Here is a 19651-nt window from a genome sequence, read left to right on the forward strand (position 1 = left end):
GTTGACTCATATATGAATTTAGCGTATCGCTATTCGCTTTAAATTCGTCGAATGAATCTTTGACGAAGCAATTTTGTACGTAAGCAACCTACGTTATATCCGTCCGATAGGAAAAAATCCAAGGGGGAAAATGTCTTAATAAACTTTAAAGCGACAAACAACGGGGTATACTCGGAACGAACCTCTCAATTTTTTAGTGCAACGAGGAAAATTGTTCGAGTGTCGGAGAAGTGACGAGCCCTTTCGAGGGGTAGCGCAACGATGCGAAAGGAGAGGGGGAGGTAGAGGATCCGCTCTCCGCGAGTTTTAAAGAGTTTCAACGTCCTATTATAAAGTCTTCACCGTGCATAATAACATTCAACTCCGTGGGCTGGAAGGCATTAGGGAAATCGCGTTGCCTCCCCTTGCCTGTTTCACCCTCACCCCTTTCCCTCGCTCCACCCCCCACCCTCTGCCTGTCCCGTCTCCGTTTCTAACCATTTCCCTGTATCACGCGGGCAATACGGCCCGCACAAATCAGTGGATCTCTTCTACGGCGTGCCGCGATTTCGCTTTCTCGTCGAAGAGGAACAAGAGAGAAGGAAAGAAGGAGGGGAGCAAACGTCGCGGAAACAGCCATAAATAGAGGAGTAAAAAGACGACGGCGTATGGTACTCGGCGTTGTAGGTACCGGCCGATCCTGGAAACGAAATGAACACACGCTTGAAACTCACGATTTGCTTGTATTTATAAGAATGTTATATTTTCTCGGTAGTAATAGGAGCCTCTATAGAGGCGGTAAATATATTAGTAGTGCGCTAATAAATGATATTTATATACAGATGGATAAAAAAAAAAAACGAGAGGAAAGTGTGTTCGGCTCTTTCGCGCGTACTCGGAGCGCGAATCACTCGTGTAGGTTTCGTTCTTTCTCTCCCTCTTTATCTTCGTCACAGGTTGCTACCTCACGCCCGCTTCGTAGGACATCCTCTTCGCGTAACATCTTTTGTACTTAATCGATTCGGTGGTTTGGAAATGCAGTATCCTGTAGAATCAGCGCGACATTCGAGTCGTCCCACGTGGCTCGTGAAGACAGTCTGATCGAACGACAACGTCAACAACTCCGTCGAGATTAAGGAGGAGAGGGTGATGAATTTTGTCGTCGTATAAGCGTACGGTCAGGCAAATTCTCTACGAGTACCACGATCGCGATTCTGGCGCCTTTAAATGTGGTTTGCTTCGTCGGTGATTCAAAACGGATCGTTTATCAGCGCACGCAACGTTTATCGGATTTTCTCAATCGTCTTTTGGTATCGATGCCGCCGTTTGATCTTATTCCCGTTCTTTTCCTTTCTTTTCCTCGTTGTTCCTTCCCCTTTCGTCTGGACCGTTTTCGCTCGTCTTTTGGCGTTAAAGCGTAAAGCCGCGACTAAGCCCCTCGTTTCGCAAGTTTCCGATCGCAGACCGCGTTAAAGATGCATTCTCCGCGAAACTCGGCAAGTAACCACGGGCTGCTCGAGTAAACCGTCACCGCCATTATCACCGAGAAAGGAATATTCGAAATCCGAGACGTCGACTTGCTCTCCCGAGGGGCATCGAAACTTACATCGTTAATCTTTGGTATTAGCCATCGTGTACGCCTTTGCTTGCGCCTCGTATACCGACATTTTGGGAACGTCTCGAGATTCGTCACATTCGCGCCGCCGAGATTCCCCTCGAACAGAACAACATCTCTCGATTTTACCTTTGGTATTTAATCGAACGTTCGTTCGCCTCTGTCCAGGCGAATCACAGACCTCCGTCTCGAGCCGACGATAAAATTGAAAAACAGCAAACAGTAACTTACGAACAAACTTACGACGATTCTCTTCCTTCGCCTATCCGACATTCGTCTTCTCGATCGGCCGTCAAACGTCGAATGTCGACGAATCGCGAGTACTATGGAAATTCGTTCGATTGGTCTGCGTATACTGATAGTCTTTCGGTGTCGCAGAGTCGACAGATACAGATATTTACAAGTAACTCTGCCCCATTCGCTCACCCTCTCACTCGGTCGTCCTTCCACTCTTACTCGCACGCTTCTAATCGCTCTTCACCTCGCTAGAAACGTATCTTACATAAATCGCCTATTTTTATCATGTTACATGTTGTACCGTATATTACAAGACGTGTATTAAACGTGTATCTCTTCGCTTTCGCGAGATGTCCACGTTCTATTCAGCTCCTATCGTATCTCTTTCCATAAATTTATTCATACAATTCGCGATCACAGTGATTATTCCCAACCTCTAAACGACTATTTCCCCCAAAAACGTCCGATCCTCCGCGGGTATTCTCGAGACCCGTCGCGGAGACCATCTCGTTTCTCTTTTCCATCTTCGTTCCGTTCTCGTCGCGAACGACTCGTCTTTTCCCACCCCCCGTTTCAACCTGCCTTCTTTCTCTCACCGATCCACATGTTATGCGTCCTGTCTGTCTATCACTCTGGTTCCTCGCGTTCACTTTCGTCACGACGTTTTAATCCTCGCCCGTACTCCCTCTCCGTACCTCCCGTTCATCTCGTCGGTCAGCGTCAATAGCCTCAATAACCGCTGAGACATCTGAGCTTCTTCAGGGGGGGTGACACCTCGTTTCAGCTGGTCGGAGCCTGCATAGACATCGGCGGTGGCTTCACCGGTCCGAGGGCTGGACCCGATAGCCCGTTGTTGTTCATGTCTCCCGGAGCTCTGGGTCCACCAACGCCAATGGCCGTTCCGTTCACCATCGGCGTGCTCCCTGACATCTGTCCCTGCACCATAAGATCGTTTCTTTTTATTTTGCCAATCGGATTATTGATATTTGGTGAATTTGCATTAATATTTGAGAGATCACCCATGCAGATTTACCGTTCGCGGCTGGTAAATTGGCTAACGGAAAGAAAGGCTTGATCGATTTGTAGAAAGGAATATTAAAAATCTTTCGTTACTGATCAAAATAATTACAGATCGGAGAAGCAGTGAACAAAGTAGACGTCCATCGCCACTGCGATGTCTCGCTAGTCAACTTTCCAGACTGCAAGAAACGGATTTATATTTTTCTCTCTATACTTTCTTTTTAATATTGTGTTATATTTATATACGAAATGAGCGCAATTTAAACGAGATAATTTATAAAATAATTTAGAAAATAATTTACAAGAAGAAGCAACCCCTGAACGTTAAAGCGACGAAAAGCATTCGAATTTCGCGTTTCATTTTCCGACTGAAAAGCAAAGTTGAAATACGTCGTACGTCGCTGGTCCCTCGGGCCAGCGAACGAGACCGATCACGCGACGAAAACTTCCGGCGTGGCGTGTAACGCTTCCAATTAAAATACCACCGGCTCCGCCTGTCATCGACGACCGTGGTAACACAGCGACTAAGGCGTCGATGCTTTTAAGCATGCGTGCGTGACACAACGCTTCAAACGTTTACGGTCCTCTCTTAACTTACGTTCGACACGTGATTATGTTGACCCACCGACTGGCCAAGTGCCTGATGAGGTTGCAGTGGATTGTGACCAGGATGCATGTTCTGGCCAGGCGGTGTCGGCGCTGGAGGCAGTTGCCTTTTGATGTACGCCAGCGTGGCGGGTGTTTGTACTGACATATTGGCGAACGCGAGCCTCTCCTCATAGTCGAACTCGCACAGGATTTTGTTCTCGCACAGATAGAATCGATCGCCCACGCAAAACCTGCAATCAAAACCACAGGCTACTGGTGTCGCGCCGCTTCGACTTGTACACCGCCTCCAACCGCGATTCGATGAGATCTCCGCGCGATACGTTTCTCGTCATCTGTTACGTTGCGAGATCCCCGAGCCAGCTTCAAAGAGAACGCCCGAACTTTTGTTCGATCGTTGTCACTTGGCGACATTATGCGAGAAGAGATAGTTAATATATGATTAATACCTTTTTCTTTCTTACTTCTTTTCTATTTTTTTTTTTTTTTTTTTAATTTCTTGCCAATTAACAACGGGTAAATCAGGGATTATTCGGCGAGAAAAATTGGAAAAAATATCATCGATATAAAAAGAGCGCGTGTAACGATTCTTTCATTCGCGAACCACTACGCATAGGTATCGCGTCGCTGCTAGCTCGTCGATAAACGGTTGATCGTCACAATGGAGGAAAAAAGGCAAAAAGGGAGGAAAATCCGAAAAAGTGGGACTCAAAAAAAAAAAAAAAAAAAAAAAAAAAATCGGGGGGAGGGAAAAAGGAGAAACAATGACAAAGGGTGGCAGGGGACGAGCGTTGGATAACGAGCGTATCGCAACGCGTCGGACAAATAATTATTATCGGGCTTCTGTCCGCGAGCGGTCTCACATCCGCTTTGATCCCGGTAGGAAATACGAGAGCGAAATACGAGAGCGGCAGAGTCTGGTTCGAGGTAGATACTCTCATAATCGTACGGCAAATAGAATTATCGCGTTGCGCGCGGCCATTCCCAACGAGCACAGCTTATACCGGGTTTCGCTCGTTTCCCCCATTATACGCGTCGTCTGCTAAATGACGCTGTACTCTGATCCACCTCCACCTCTCTTTCTCTCTTTCACTCGCCCTTCTGTCACCTCTATACCTCTCACTGTCGTTCCTCTACTCGCTATTCAGCTGGCCGTCACCTGCTGGTTTCTGGTCTCCACCATGCGAGACCATCTCTCGCCGCAACCGGCCTTCTGCTTTCAAGGTGTTCTCTCTTTTCCTTGTCAATTGCCTGACACCTAACCATCCTCGGTTATTTACTTTGTTTCGCTCAACGAATTCATCTCGCGGATTTCTTCTCTTTCAAATTTCATTCTTTGTCTGCTTCTGCCTTTCTCTCCCTTCTGCTTTTTTTTATTTGCTTTTTGGGGTTGATTGATAAGATATTTAAGGCTTGACTATCAAACGAATTTTGTGTATTCTGTGCATTAAAATTAATAGAACCGATCAACTTGGCGTTTTGTAAATGTTTCGATTTCATTATCTGGGTAAATGATTAATATTCAACTACTTCGGAAATGAGTGATTTACTTTCTTAAGCAGATTAAAGAAAGGCAATTGAATATGTTAAGGAAAGATGACATTAATGATCGTAATTTTTAAGGTAGAAATTTATCGTCGTTTTAAATACTTCGATTAATCCCAACACGCCTTTGGTTACCATCGTGGAATCACTGTCGCGTCTAGGACCGGTTAGTTAAGTTATTAACCGGTCGTTCTTTAATTAGAAACTTCTACAACGTGGGTTTAGAAGCTGAACGTATTTTAATCCTTGACTGATTTTCAACAGCTATGAAACCACACGTAAAGAAATTATTATGTGCAAGAGATTGGTACCCCAAATGACCAGTTAAATTTGGTAGTTGGTTAAGTGAATTTGTAGAGAAATTACGAGATGAACGTACCCTTACGTTCAGATGTTGCCAGAAGTGCCATTAGGACCAAAGATTTTGTCACAGGCCTGAAACGTTAGACGATCCATCTTGAACACAATGTCGAGAGATTTTACTTTTATAGGTCACAGTGCTATTCACAGTGCTGAGCTTTTGAATACTATTTGACGATATTAAAATTCTCCTGTAGGTACTTTTTCTATAATAATATGCCGTGAATGTGGAATGCAAGTACCAACGATTCGCGTCACATTCTTTCAGTCATTCCTCCGTGAAGTCTGGATCGAACTAGATATTCACATAACTATGATCCGCCAGAATTATATTGTTGCATGAGTGCATTCGTTCAGGAGTCTCTATTATAATCGCGCGAATAATGCCGCGTGAATCCCATTCCTCTAATTCTAGCAACCGGTGCAGCTGTCTGTCGTGGCACGATACCAGCGCGCGATACCCGCTGATTTTCCACTTTAACGTTTTCCATCTAGCATTTTGAGCGCATTGTTTCATCAACAATTTAACCCTCCTAATTAACTGTTCTCGTTGTTACGTATTACGCGCGCAGTGTGTTCTAACGATAGAATAAACGACCGATCTTATTCGCCTCTTGACGCTCGAGAAGAGAAAGAGAAGAGAGAAGAAAGAAGAGAAACAGAAACAAAAATACAAAATAGCAAAGGATGGAAAAATAGCAAAATATCAAATTCTGACGAATAGATATAGGTACATATATGTATACAGTGACTCGCAAAAGTCTTTGAACTTATCGTATGTAATGTGCAATATGTACATCGTGTGTGTCGTAGAAAAGATATTGAAATTTTATTATTGCTACAGTGAAACACGAGTATCATGATTATAGTGGAAAAAAAATTTCAAATGAGCATAAAATTTCCGAAATATTTACTGGAAACATATATTTATTAAAAGTAATTGATAGACACATATATATACCATACGAAGAACTAGCCATTTTAAATATGGTAATAAATATCTAAGATAGTCCCATTGAACGAGGCTTATTGATATAGCGAATACTAACTGTTTAAATATTTTTATGATCTTAGTGAAATATATATTCGTACGAAATATCTCGTAGATTGCACGTACATCTTCAGAATTGTTTCCAGCTTTATCAATGTAACGTCGAATTTGATTACAGCGCTAAGGAGATTTAGAAATGTTTCGTGTAGCACACGTACCTGATATATTTGTAAAATGTTCCTACAAGCGTCTGAATTCTTTCGTCAGCGACTGTAGTCTTATGAGCGTATGAGTTTCATCCTCTAAATGTTCCATTGCTCGGAGCAATCAAATATATAGTAACTATTATGTAGACTCCTACGAGTTTGTCTTGTCGAGCGACAGCTCGTCAGAACACGCATATATTTTAACCATAGCCTAAGACTTTACAATTTTATTTAGCATTTAAAATTTTCAGCGTTACATTGCCAATAGTTTTCGAGGCAAAGACTAGTCGAAGTCTGGTAGAGAACCGTCACGTATCTGCGAGTCACCAATGGCGTACCGCAACAACAGCGCGCTTGAAATATTAATCCACCCACGAAGTTGAAGCAGAGAGGATCGGTACAGTGGTTGGTATCGAAAGACCAGGTTCGTAGTCTGATTCACATAGAAAATTTCAATCCATAGAGGAAGCTGGTCTCGGAGATCGCTACGGGCGAATGTTTAACGAGGGTCACCGGAGCTCGCTGAAGCCAGAAGGCTCTGGACGCACGAGAATTGCAGAAGAATCGGACACGTCCAACCACTGTGGAAAACGGACGACCAGAACCTCGAAAGCCGGGTATCGCGTAAATAAATAAAGTAACCGGTGCCAATGCGTGACCCCATTAGATTCCGCTTTACGGGACGTGTTCGATGCAGTTGTAACATTCCCGGAGCGTCTCTGCTCCAGACCAACGCCAACGAAATAAAACATTCACCGTTGCCCGTCTCTGTGAATCTTTTTCTTTGAAGGGACACAGGTTTCTTGAATAAAATTTGCATATGCGCCGCGTCTCAACGTCGCGATCGCGTCCGGGGACCCGGTGGCAACGTTACCGGTTTAATTTGCGCCTTTGCCGCGACGGGACGAGTTTCCTCGGCGCAGAAAAGAGGATTAAACAGCTCTCTCGCTCTTTTTCTCCCCGATTCCGTCTCCCTCTCTTTCTCTCGTCCAGCTGCAAGGCGTTGCCAGGCAAATTAAGCGTATCAGCTCGAACAACCGAGCCGTGCACGATTAATGACGTGCTCATGGTGTAAGTGCAGGTTTTCGAATGTTTTGCTCCTTTTCTTTTTTCATTAAGGAGGAATGGCTCAACGTTAAACAGATCCTGGGTACAAACGTAGTATCCAAAGACTAAGTATCAAGCTTTCACCGATGCGAAGCTAACTGGTTGCAAGTACGTATCACAGGATGGCGATCGTAATACGACGGTGATTTTAAGTAATAATCGTATTCAAAGCAGTTATAGCTAATATGCTTTAAAACAGGTTCCCGCATCCGTTGCCGTGCATTATAAACGTGCGAGACCCGTTAAGTCGACTTTTATCGTATCTCTTCTAATTGCGATTCAACGTAAGAACTGTCAATGACACGTCATAATCGACTGTCCCTTACAACTTTCAATCCCGTATTTACTTAATACGTACTTCTATAGGAATGATCGTCGTTCTCGTCCGATGACAAACAAGCAAAGTTACGAAACACGTAGATCATTTTTGCAACACCTACTTCCAATTTTTCTAGATTAACCGGACGCGGCTTGTTCGATACGCGATGCTCGAGCACGAAGAATCGGCCGACGTCGAATTAGCGACGCCACGACGGCAAACTGCAATTTGTAGTCGGCGAGGGCATTAACTGGGCGATCGTTAAATTTGACCGGACGTCTCCTCAAGAGGATCGAAGAAACGTCGAGGGGACGCGTATTCTCTGTCGTTCACGCGCGCACGAATAAACGTGTGTAAGTAGAAAGTTGCCTGCACACACACGACGCGATTTTCTGCGTATTGGTGGAGCAGAGAGAGGGAGAGAGTGAGAGCAAGAGAGAGAGAGAGAGATATCTAATTGGATCGGTAAATCATCCTCTAACCAGGAGGGTGGTAGGCTAGGCACCGCCACCGGCAACCCTTTATTCTGTGTTATTACAGTCTAAAGTTACCCCGTGTAATTGTTGCTGTTTAATTGCAAACTCTAAGTCGTCGCGTTACACGTCGCGGCGCCCCGCGTATAATTGCCCTCCTCGAGTTCACCCGTCCGTTTTTTACCGACGAAATAATTGGAAACGATCCACCCTCTCCCTCTCTCTCTCTCTCTCTCTCTTTCTCTCTCTTTCTCTTCCCCACCACGGGAAATATCTAAATCCGACCGAGAACGCCCGGAATCGTTTCGATCCGGGCCACGGAACGTTTGGGGCTTCGATCAAACGGGAATAATTGGCGGGATTGGCGGTACGCTAAATTACCAATGAAATCTAATCGTCGGCAATTTCGTTCGGTTAAAGCGAAAGACGGTTTGTAGGTCTCGTATTCTTGAATATATACGGTTCTATTTTTCAAAGTATCGTATCGCACGTAAAAAGTACCGGACAACGGCAAGATTTTTTATATATAAAACTTAGCTTTTAAACCGAGAAAAAAATTGCCAATGTATCAAGAACGTTTCGGATTTCTCATAGATAACCATCGTTCCGATGCGAACCGAACGAAGCTACGATGGTAAACTGTAATGGAAATTAGGTTGCCGGTTATCCAGCGTGAAAACGCGTTCGCCCAATGTTTCAAAACGAATGGTTCCGCGAAACGGGCAATCGCGGAGGCTATTGGTCCCGGGGATCCAGCGAAAAGGCTTGCAACGAACCGCAAGAATGTCGCGTGTGTGCAACACTCTCCGGCACGGGGTGAATCACGGAGACAAAAGCAGGTTTTCGTCGATTCCGTTGAAGTCGGTTGTACCGCGATGAACGCGACACTGCTTTGGGCATGGCGGCGCGCAGCTCCGTCGCTGCCCGCTCGGCCCATTGTCGAAGACAGACAATGCCACGCGATAAAAACGTAAAATTGATGCCCTTTTGTTCGCATTGTTTGAGAAGCTGTACAACGTTTGTCGCACGCCTGGACGAGCCACTGTTATTGGCTCCAAACTACATTCTCCTGTTCCGTTTCGCCTTCTCCCTCTCCTACTCGTGCACGAGGTTCCTCTCGACCTCTCGTCGTCTCGTCCACCTCGCTCGTCGCTTTTTCTCTTTCGCGCTCTCTTACGTACAACCAGAGACCGCTGCCAACCACCCGCTTTTGCCACCCTCGAAACCTTTCATCTCGTCAATAAGTCGGCATTGTGTCTCACCACGGTTCCATAGTTTCGCCGTTTTACATTGACCGCCATTTCTATCGGAAGCTTATTCTTTTCTAGCCCCGTCCCCTTTCGTCTATATCTCTCGCGATTTCTTGTCGCCGTTGTATATCGCGGTACACGGAGTTACATGTCCCCCCTCTGTCTCCCTGCGTCTACTTCGTTCTACCTCTTTGTTCCGGGTATTCGCCAAAGTAGCAAGCAACGTGGAAGATACGGAATCGCGAAGCACCGGCAGAAACGATAGGGGTAACGTCGCGAAATTACTCGAGCCTGGTTACCAACGGCAATAAAATTTCGCATCCGGGCAAATTACTCGCCGCACGGTCCGTTGTAATTTACGCGTCAGATGGCAGAGACCGGATGATCAACAGGAAAAGAAGAGGGGAAGGGATGGAGGATAGAGGAAGAGAAAGATCGCTTTGAGCCAAATTGCGGAACTTTAATAAAACATGATCATCGAGAGGACGAAGCAAAGGGTAATCGCGAAAGACGAGAGGCGAACAATAAACGAAGCGATTCGACCTACGTTTGAAATAAAATCTCCCGAGTGGTTCGGGGATCGAACTCAGAAAGGAAGACTCGTGCTGTGAATTTCCACTTCGTTGTTCGGCACGCGCCACCGCATCCTTCCTCTCGTCGTCCATCGCGAGACGCTGAACCGGAAACGTGCCGAGCTCTCGTTCGGCATTTAGCCATTGTTTCTGTCTGTCTACGCTACACGGTGCGATATGATACAAAAATGTCAGCAGTATCTGGATAATTACATAACTGGTCTCAGGGGTAGGGTCCTGGCGGGGGTGGAAAGCGTCGCAGGGAATAATGCGACGAGAAGTTAGCCTCCTGCTGCGTGGAATGCTAGCGCGAGCGGAGGAAGAGGTCGCGACGGATAGAGCACAGGGTGATTTCCCAGCTGACCTGTAAAGCAACTCCCGAGCGGACTGTGTCTCTCGCAAACCGTACTCTCGCTTCTTTCTTTTCGTCCCCTGTATTTCTCTATACCCCTTCACCGTCGTACTATTTTTCTTCATCCCCAACTCTGTTCGTCTTTGTTACTTTTGCATGCGTACAGTTCCCTCTCCCTCGTCGTTTGCATCGTCGTACGGCTCGATGCAGAGAAACGTAAACGGAGATCGTAGGATGAGAAGAAAAACGACGGAAAAATTGACGTTTACAGCGAAACGATGTGTAAATCGAATCGATCGAAGGATTTTCTTGCGTCGAATAACTTACCGATGAGTACACTGTTGACAAGCGAAACAGTCCAAGTGATAGACGTTCGACCTGGCCTTCATAACCATCTCGAACGGCGGTATCTGTTTGTTGCAGGCCGCGCAGTGTCCCGGATTCCCGAACAGCCTGAGGTAGTCCCTCTTACAGAGGATAAGGTTGGCCCTGGTGAACAGACTAGAACCGACCTCTCCTAACCTACAGTCGCAGCACCCGCACTTCAGACAGTCCTCGTGCCAGAACAGGTCCATGGCCTTGAGGAGATACCTGAAGAACCGACCATAGTTTTCCTTCTTACCGACCAGTAAACTCGTCGTGCTCGAAACTGATCTTTGACCGCGGTTCTCGGAAGAAGCTTATCCTTTGACCGATTAGAAAGTTTCTCTAAATCGTCCGTCTTATATTTTTAAGTAATTCGTCACGGTTCGTCAATCGCGTCCTTCTCTATTTTACGTTCAATTTGTTCTTTGTTTCTACCTCATTCCGTTTCGTTTCATGAAAGAAATAAAAGTAGTAATTGAAGACCGCGATCGTCTTACCTTTCCGTGATCGCTTTCCCACATCCAGCGCACTCGTGCTGCGTCGCGCCATTTTTACTCGGCTCCGACTTGCTCACGTCCATCGTCATCGTGATTTCGGCTAGAACGCCGTCTGCAACACGGAACAAGAACGTCGACTCGTTAAATCCGCGACATCGTAAATCGTGTCTCTCTGCCATTGTGCGTTCCTAACAATGAGCCCGCAGACAGCCACCGCGTAATGTACACGTACGTCGCGATAATAAGCGTCTGCTAAGTGGCCGACAACATGCAATAACGATCCACGCTAATTGGACCGGTCGTCCGACGACGCGCGCTAAATCTCCCGTACTTGCGTTTTTCGATAGATCGATTCCGCTATTCCCACGAACCTCGTAAATGTCTTGCTTCAATCGAAAATAATTGCATAGAATAATATCAAACATTACGTCAGAAGATTTGCCAAGGATCTAAATTTCGATCGATAAGAAATCGACGTCGAACCGAAGGATCGAGATTGAAATCCGTTGGCCGCGTTTCGCAGATCCACTGGCGGGAGCATCGATCGCGAGGAATCGTTCGTAGTTCGAACTGACGTGGCCCGACGAGGGTGAAAAGCGCGGCTACGAGAGAGAAACACGGACAACCACATTCGCAGGAACGAACGCGTTCTAAAGGCGATCCGAGGGAAGGAGGGCGGCCGGCTAAAATGGTGAGTGGCTGCACGGCGAGGCGCGGGGGCTTAATTAATTAGCCGGATACTTTGAGTAACAATCCATTATTACATACAAACATCCTCGGCCCCGGGGCCGAGCTGTAGCTTTATGCTGCTAATTGGCCTTCTCAAAGCTTGGAGACCCGGGCACGAGTTATAAACGCCACTCCTCTAACTCGCCAGCACCCCGGCCCCATCCCTCCCCACCCTCCCTATCTTTCTCCTTCTCCTACCTTCTCTATACCCTCTTCCCTGTACCTCTCTGTCTCTCGTTTCCCTCTTCCAACAGTTTGTCCCTGTTCCTCTCCCTTTCTCTTCGCCGCGTCGCCACTCCTCTCTCCCGCATACGAGCGCCCGCGTGTCCTCCCCCTTTGGACCACCAGCACTCGCACATTTTGCAATACACCCATATATAACCACCCATACAAGCAGACGCAGATGCGGATACGCGAACGCGGCCACACGCATGTAAAAAGCGAGGGTGACAGAGAGTGCGGGTGGGATAGGGACGAGCGGATGGTGGGAACGAAGAGGAACAGCTCGACTCGACGATACGAGGAAGAGGAGGAATGAAGTTGGAGGGATGACGACAAAGTGGGAGGATGGTGGAAGAAAGGAGCATGGGAGATGAGGGAGAAGGAGGAGCAAGAGGAACGACGGATAGCGCTAATAACGCGCTCGTGGCGCAAAAAAAAAAAAAAAAAGGAAGGAGTATAATTGCCAGCCCTCGTGGCAGGTATTTTTCAAATAGGACCCCGTCCGTTAATTGGAGGGCAAATTAAAGAGGCGCCGCGGAGGAAAAAAACATCATCCCTCTACCGCGTATCCCCTTGGCCCCCTCTTAGCGTGCCCCGACTACGTTGGTATCCAAGAGGCACCTCGTGATTCGTCAAACGATCTGTGCGCTCCATTTTTTCTACGGATTTCTCTCTCTCTCTCTTTCTCTCTCTCTCTCTCTCTCTCTCTCTCTCTCTCTGACCCCTTCCAACGACTCCTTACGCTTCTTTTTTTTTCTCCCTATCGGACACGATATCGTCTCTCGACGATATCGAACGCGCGGACGTGAAAATCCGTGTCGCGAACACGGAATAGAAGGGAAAGAGATATGAACGAAATTCCAGCGGCAAAGAGGAAAGAAAATTTCGCGACAGCCCGCGATCACCCGGAAGAATCGTAACCGGAGTAAAACGCAACATAGTATGTTGCGTTTACATATGTGCGCGTGGTACATAGTATAACACTGTCGGTGTATCGATACGGAAATCTCCCTAAGTTGCGCGTGCCGATCGAACTTCTCACGGATGCACAGTTATTTGTCAGGCATGCGCAGTATTTAATACCGACACGCAGTATCCGTTATCGAAACCCCGGGTTCGATGATACGCTAGATAAAATGAAACTAGTTCTGTCAATTTACCGTCCCATTATTTCGCCACAATGCACAATGAGTGTATCGGCAACCGACTGACCGTGCCGTCCGGACGATACTCGACGATTCTGATATATACGAGATCTCACAGTCCGGCAGAAAGTGAGAAAACTCTCTCTGTGGGATGCGTACCGCCGTTGATCGACCGCGTAAAATCGTTCTCGCGCAAGAAACGACGCAAAGGGTACTGCCGCCTTCGGACGTAACGGAATCGTAAAGTGAAAAGTTGATTTATGGAGGGGACGTGTATGGAGGTACCGGTGATTCTGGATGCGATACAATATCCCATCGTTTCCGCACTGACTGTCTTTCGTGGCCGGAGAAATGGAGCGAGCCGCGCGACAAGGGGTGGAAAACCGGACGCGACGATCGACGAATCGGCGCGACGGATACAACTTTTTATTCGCTCGATATATAAGGAGGCACCCTCGCGAGATTACGAAACTGCCCTAACAGCAATATGGGATAACACGGCGGGGCTGTGCCTCGTGCGTCCCCACTGCCATTGCCATCCCTGAGATACGCGCTGTCGCTACGGACACACGGGGCTACCGTCTGGTTTAATAAAAATGTCAAATATAAAGTAGCCAGCGGGGACGGACGTTTAGGAAATAAATAAATGTAAAAGAAACGGTTGAAGGAAGAAGGAAGGAACGGTTTTGTAGCACGGGGCCGCGCGGGTAGGGTGGGAAAGTATTATTCCATAGAACGAAACGAATTTGTCCGTTGTATAATAAGCGAGAGAATGGGCGTCGTATAATATGCCAAGGGTTGGAAATGGACTATAGCGTGGCTTGAAATGTACGTTTCATCTATGAAATTAATTTAAAAACCGAAGTAAAATCCAGTGATTTTGTTGCAGGATCACAGGATCATCTGACGGTATCTCTCTCACTCTCTCTCTCTCTCTCGTTTCGTATTATGTGTCCTGAAATACTGATGCGTAATTGAGAATAGCGCGCGCGCGCCGAGGAAACCTGTTTAATTGCGTTTAACATTGAATTAATTAAACGAGTAATTTCACGCGTATCTCTTATCCGGTTCCGCGAAACCAGTCGATCAAATGTAAATATACAACTTGTACGTTCTATCGAATCTTTCGAAAGAGATTGCAAAATATAATCGGGAGGACGTATAAGAGAATATGATATAATTAAAAGGAATGGAAAAGAAAGAGAAAAGATATAGAAGCAGACCAATGTGAAAAAAGATAGGAAGTAAAGGTTGTGCGTATAAGAGGTAGGCGAAATCAGAACGCACCCTCATCCTCGTCGAGTCACGTTCCGCATCTTGCCGCGTGTCCTTCGAGCCGTGGATCGAGCCGTGGGTAGTGAAACGAGCGAGTACGGTGCGTCGCGACGTCGTGGCGAGGGTATACGAAACCACGTTGAACAGGGTTGGGAGTAGAACGCAGGATAGGGCAAAGTACAGGGCACGAGGCGGTGCATAACACGAGGCGGCAGGCACGACTGCAATTTCGGGGTTTAATAATGATCCCAGCCGACGGCTCAAGGCTGTATCCCGTGTCATTATACTGTGAAGTGGAGAGGCTGCTAATTAGTCATTAGCGTAGGAAAAAGACACCTTCAACAGGCTTGGTAGGTACAGGACGGGCAGCAACCCCATCCGACGGACGGTGGTGCATAGGTACGGCAAACTTGAGCAAACAGGGTGTAGCTTCTAGCCTACGTCTAATTGGACCCTAGCGACGTAAGTTCTACTAATTGAGACCAGGCCTGTAACTATCAGCCGCGCGACAAGGGCCTTCGTAAATTCGCCGAGGATCGACGGTGAATACGTGTGTCTATGTGTCGAGCATACACACACGCACACACGCGCGCACACACGCGCGCACACACACAGAAGCGAGCATATACTTATACCTATTCGTTCCAACACGCAAACGTGCCAGATCCCGAGACGCACGCGTTTGTTGTTTCGTCTGGTCTTGGAACGTTGAACTTTCACGCGGGAAAAAATCTGTATCGCGCATTTCTTGAATCTGTGAAAGGGAGGAAACACGGTGAAGAAGCGCGATAAGGAGGACGAGGTGAGAAAAGATATTTAATTGAGAAACCTAACGTACATATTTGACTGGCAGGTAGATGGGATTACACAGAGGGAGCCGAAATTTTTCTTAAGATAAGTATTTCATAAACGTCCGCCCGGCCGTGTACCACTAATTTGCATCGTGTATCTATGCATATATTTCATGGTCTAGGAGTTATTAGTCTCGCTCCAGTAAGCGCGATACAGTTTGCAACCTATGACTAATTGGAAGTCGGTAACGTAGCTGCAAGTTTCGCTAATTGAGACGACCAGTTTAGTAACTACTAGAGAGCGCACGAAGGGCGTTCTCAGGGAAAGGAAATTTCTCAAGGAGAATTCGAATCAACCGGCGAGCCTTAATTTCGCCCCGGCTACACCACCCTCTTCCCCTTACGTTCCCCTTTACTAGTCCCAACCAGTACCACCGCCCCGACACACCGCTACTTTCGTTTGCCATCGTGCGCGAGATTAACGTTTAATTAAGCATTGGCGCTTAACTACAGGGCCCGGCGTTGATTTCACGAGTCATAGTTTCCGGTGATATAAAACGAAATCGCCGGTTGATACGCCACTTTCCAACTGACTCGTCCAATTAACCAGCGTGCCGGGATGACGCGTTTAATCATCGCAATTATGGACGCGCCATCTCGAAATTCCACTCGGCTCCGTTTTTCCGGGAAATTCGCGCGAAGACAAGATCGTTTGCCGCGTGATCCGACCGCCACGAATCGGTCCTTGATCTTTTAACGACGTTTCCCCGAGGGCTAGGAGGAAAAGAGAGAGAGAGAGAGAGAGTGCGGCGGAAATAACGCGGACGTGGCGAACGAAAAGGGAACGAGGAGAGAAGTAGGATAACAAACGCAATCGCGTTCGGTGCTCGACCAGCCGAGCTTTCTAAGAAAGGCCCTCGAAATTCGAACGACACGATAACGACGACCCCGCCTCGTCCTCGCGGTCGAATCCTCCAGCTATATCAGAAGACATATACATTTCACAGCGGTCGCATAACGAATCCACCAGGGAGAAGAGAGCAGGTAGCCAAAGGATGAAGTTAAGAAGGAGACAGAGGGAGGAAGTAGAGGACGAAGCTGCGAGAGGTGAATCGAGTGGAAGAGAGAGAACGTGCCTGATGGAACAGTGGCTGAGGAAGATGGAGGTTTGACGATGCAAGGGAGGAGAGGCAGGAAGGTAGGTAGAGCCAAATTTTAATTTCACCCCTAACAAGGGATGGTACGGAATAGGGTGCTCCTCGGCCCCTTCAGGACCATGCTATTCCATCCTTCAGAATCATTATATCGCCAATTAGAAGATAGCGGAGCTCGCCGACGCCTAACAAGCTTCCTGGGGAGACAGATCTACTCCCGATCTTACCGTTATACGCGCTGGCAACCGTACCGCTGGTGCTGTCTTCGTAGCGAGAGCTCGTTATAAAATATTCTTCTAGCTGTTCTCTGTCTTTCTCTCGTTTACACTCCGCCACGAGATTCCTACTCGCTCCGTTTTTCCTCGCTTTATGTCGTATCACCGCGTCCAGATATTTTCGAAGCTTCGCGCTAATTAGCTGGTAACTACGCTAACGATTATTGCCGCGGTCTTAACCACGGAATTTCGTCTCCTGTTTCATCCTCAACGTTTCGCTATTCGATCAGTCTCTATTGTATTAAACAAAAATCCCAAACGACGATAAAACTGGAATCAGACGAAAGAGAAGGGAAAGAGTCGTGTAAAAGGACGAGACGAGACCGGGATAATAGCATAATCCGTGCGTCGACTTTGAATTCCTCGAACGTTACTTCTCCCACCGAGTTTATTTCCCACGTTTCCCGTTTGCTCGCTGAAAATGTACAACGCGCATCAATACGAAACGTTTCCCGTCTGACGCGGCTCCCATTAAACCGTCCTCGAAGAAACAAGGTTCGCGCAATACCACCGCTAGCCCTCGCGACGACGTGTCGAAGAAACGACAGGCTTGAGGTTGGCTGGAAAAGCGAAACAGAATTGTTCGATGGTATACGAAGAATATAGGGATAGAGATGGTAGGCGTATGCACGCGGTTGTCGTCGTGGATAGGGGGGGAAAATGGAATTCAATTTAAACTTATTTTTGTCCCTGCCAGATCCGAAATGATAAATTTAAATCGAGGAATAAAATATAAAATTGCTTCTGCCAACCGATCATCGATGGCCCTGGGCGCTAACCATTCTTTATTCTACGTAGATATTTAGCCCGCAACCCGGAACGATCTTTTTAAGCTCGAGAGAATCTTGTACGAAAAATTCTCATTGCCACGAAAAGAATAAAAATGCCGAAATACCGCACCTCATACTCTCGAACAATTACAATGATCGTTTTCGAACAGGTGTGTACTGTTATTATTGTTATTATTATTATTATTATTAGATGTGAGCACGATAACCCTCCGGGTGGATTACATACCAGTACAATGTTTATTTTTGCTACGTTTATATTTGCGCTACAAAATAACCGTTCCAAATATTCCGTTCGCGTGGGTGGAATAGCCGACCAGACGATACAGAGACGCGTGTTTCGAATTTCGCGATCGCCATTATCGCGCCACGCGGCCAAGATACCCGCACATATTTATTAATAAGGTTTCTCTATTGTCGACCGAAGGAACATTCATTTAGCGCGATGGGGCACGGTCGCGCGCGCACTCACGTTCCCGCCAGTAATTAATAGTCGATGCCGCGATAAAACGCAAAATTAATTACGTCGTACGGTGAAGAATAGCGCAACGCCACCCGCCAAGGTTTACAGCGATCGCGTCTGCGTAATCTCTGCGATCGTCGAGCCAATATCACCGTTCAAATTCCTCCCGTTGACAGCCACGATGTTTATCTTTTCGTTAAACAATTACCAGTGATTTATTCGAAACGCGAAATTTCTCTCGAATTTCGATCCGGTACAAACGACGGAAGGATGAAACCGTTGAGATCGAATTAGACGATCGCCGAAAAGATTCCGGGATAGCGAGCGAACGATCGAAATCACCGGGACGACAAGAGAATCCGATGGGTCGGTGCCGATCGAAACAGCTACCACTCGAAATCCGCCCCTTTTCTATTTCGTCAGCCCCCGCTAATCGGAACGACGAGAATGTTACGGAAGAAAGTTCGCGTACGCGTTTCGAAGTGCTCCGGAGTCGAGGTAAAATCGACGCGGCGAACGCGATACACTTTTCTCGGTAGGCAATATTCATAAATCACTCTACAGCCCACCCCGGGCATTCTCCTACCCTTCTTATATACGCTTAGAATAAGCACCCCTTTTCCTGATAGAGGGATGCAGCGCCGGGGTCAACTCCCTTCTCCGTCCATCCTCTTCCAGCCAAAGAAAGGCCGAGCAACCAAAGAGAGATAGAAGCGACGACTCTTTCTGGCGGAAAAAGGAAACTCTGTGGATAGAAAGAGAGAAGAAAGGTTACGGCACTGTGTAGCCGAAGACGGCGTTACTTGGTGCTACAGGACTCGCTGAGAGTGGGTGGTCTCAGATTCTATTAAGATCTCAGTAAGTCTTGTTACACGGAGAGGCCACGCCGCAAATCTCGCAATAAAACAGCCACCGGTATAACACCGATTCGAGGGACCGTCTCGAACGAGTAGAGGCTGGATCTCTCGTTGGTTCCTTTGCTGAGTGCCTAGTGTGGCGTCGACGGTGCCGACGCTGTCTGCAACGTCGCCGTCTTCTCGAATACCCGTTGCCAAACACCCGCACCAGGGGGTCCATTCTCCGCGTGGATGCGGCACGTACACGAGAATCGGAAACGGAAGTTTCGGTTAATCCGGGCAGAAAGCTGCGGCTAACGGTTATCCCATCCCTTCCTCCCGAACCGCTTTAAATCGCTCGCTCTTTGATCTAAATAACTCACGAGCCAACTTTTGTTCGATCTTTTGGAAATCTATCACGCGACATAGGGCACCCATCTCTCGTATGCAAATGTGTAAGATGATTGTAGAAGTTGGA

At 47.2% G+C, this 19651-nt stretch overlaps 1 protein-coding gene across 3 annotated transcripts in view; it reads right to left on the reverse strand.

Moving 5' to 3' along the window:
• Positions 1-702: 702 nt before the first annotated feature.
• LOC117236910 (LIM domain only protein 3-like) overlaps positions 703-19651 on the reverse strand; it is a 68802-nt gene continuing 49853 nt past the window's right edge. For 2 of the 3 annotated variants that reach the window (XM_033500322.1, XM_033500321.1), the window contains exons 3-6: positions 11496-11607; positions 10960-11223; positions 3450-3690; positions 703-2767 (exon numbers count right to left, since the gene is read on the reverse strand). In XM_033500322.1, coding sequence (XP_033356213.1) covers positions 2612-2767; positions 3450-3690; positions 10960-11223; positions 11496-11584 — 750 coding nt within the window. In that variant the 5' untranslated portion in view covers positions 11585-11607 and the 3' untranslated portion in view covers positions 703-2611. The remainder of the gene's footprint in view (positions 2768-3449; positions 3691-10959; positions 11224-11495; positions 11608-19651) is intronic. The other variant, XM_033500323.1, reaches the window with a different exon arrangement.

This window comes from Bombus vosnesenskii, unplaced genomic scaffold (genome assembly GCF_011952255.1).
Source record: "Bombus vosnesenskii isolate JDL3184/JDL3185 unplaced genomic scaffold, Bvos_JDL3184-5_v1.1 scf7180000013352, whole genome shotgun sequence".
In the NCBI taxonomy this organism is placed as follows: Eukaryota; Metazoa; Arthropoda; class Insecta; order Hymenoptera; family Apidae; genus Bombus; species Bombus vosnesenskii.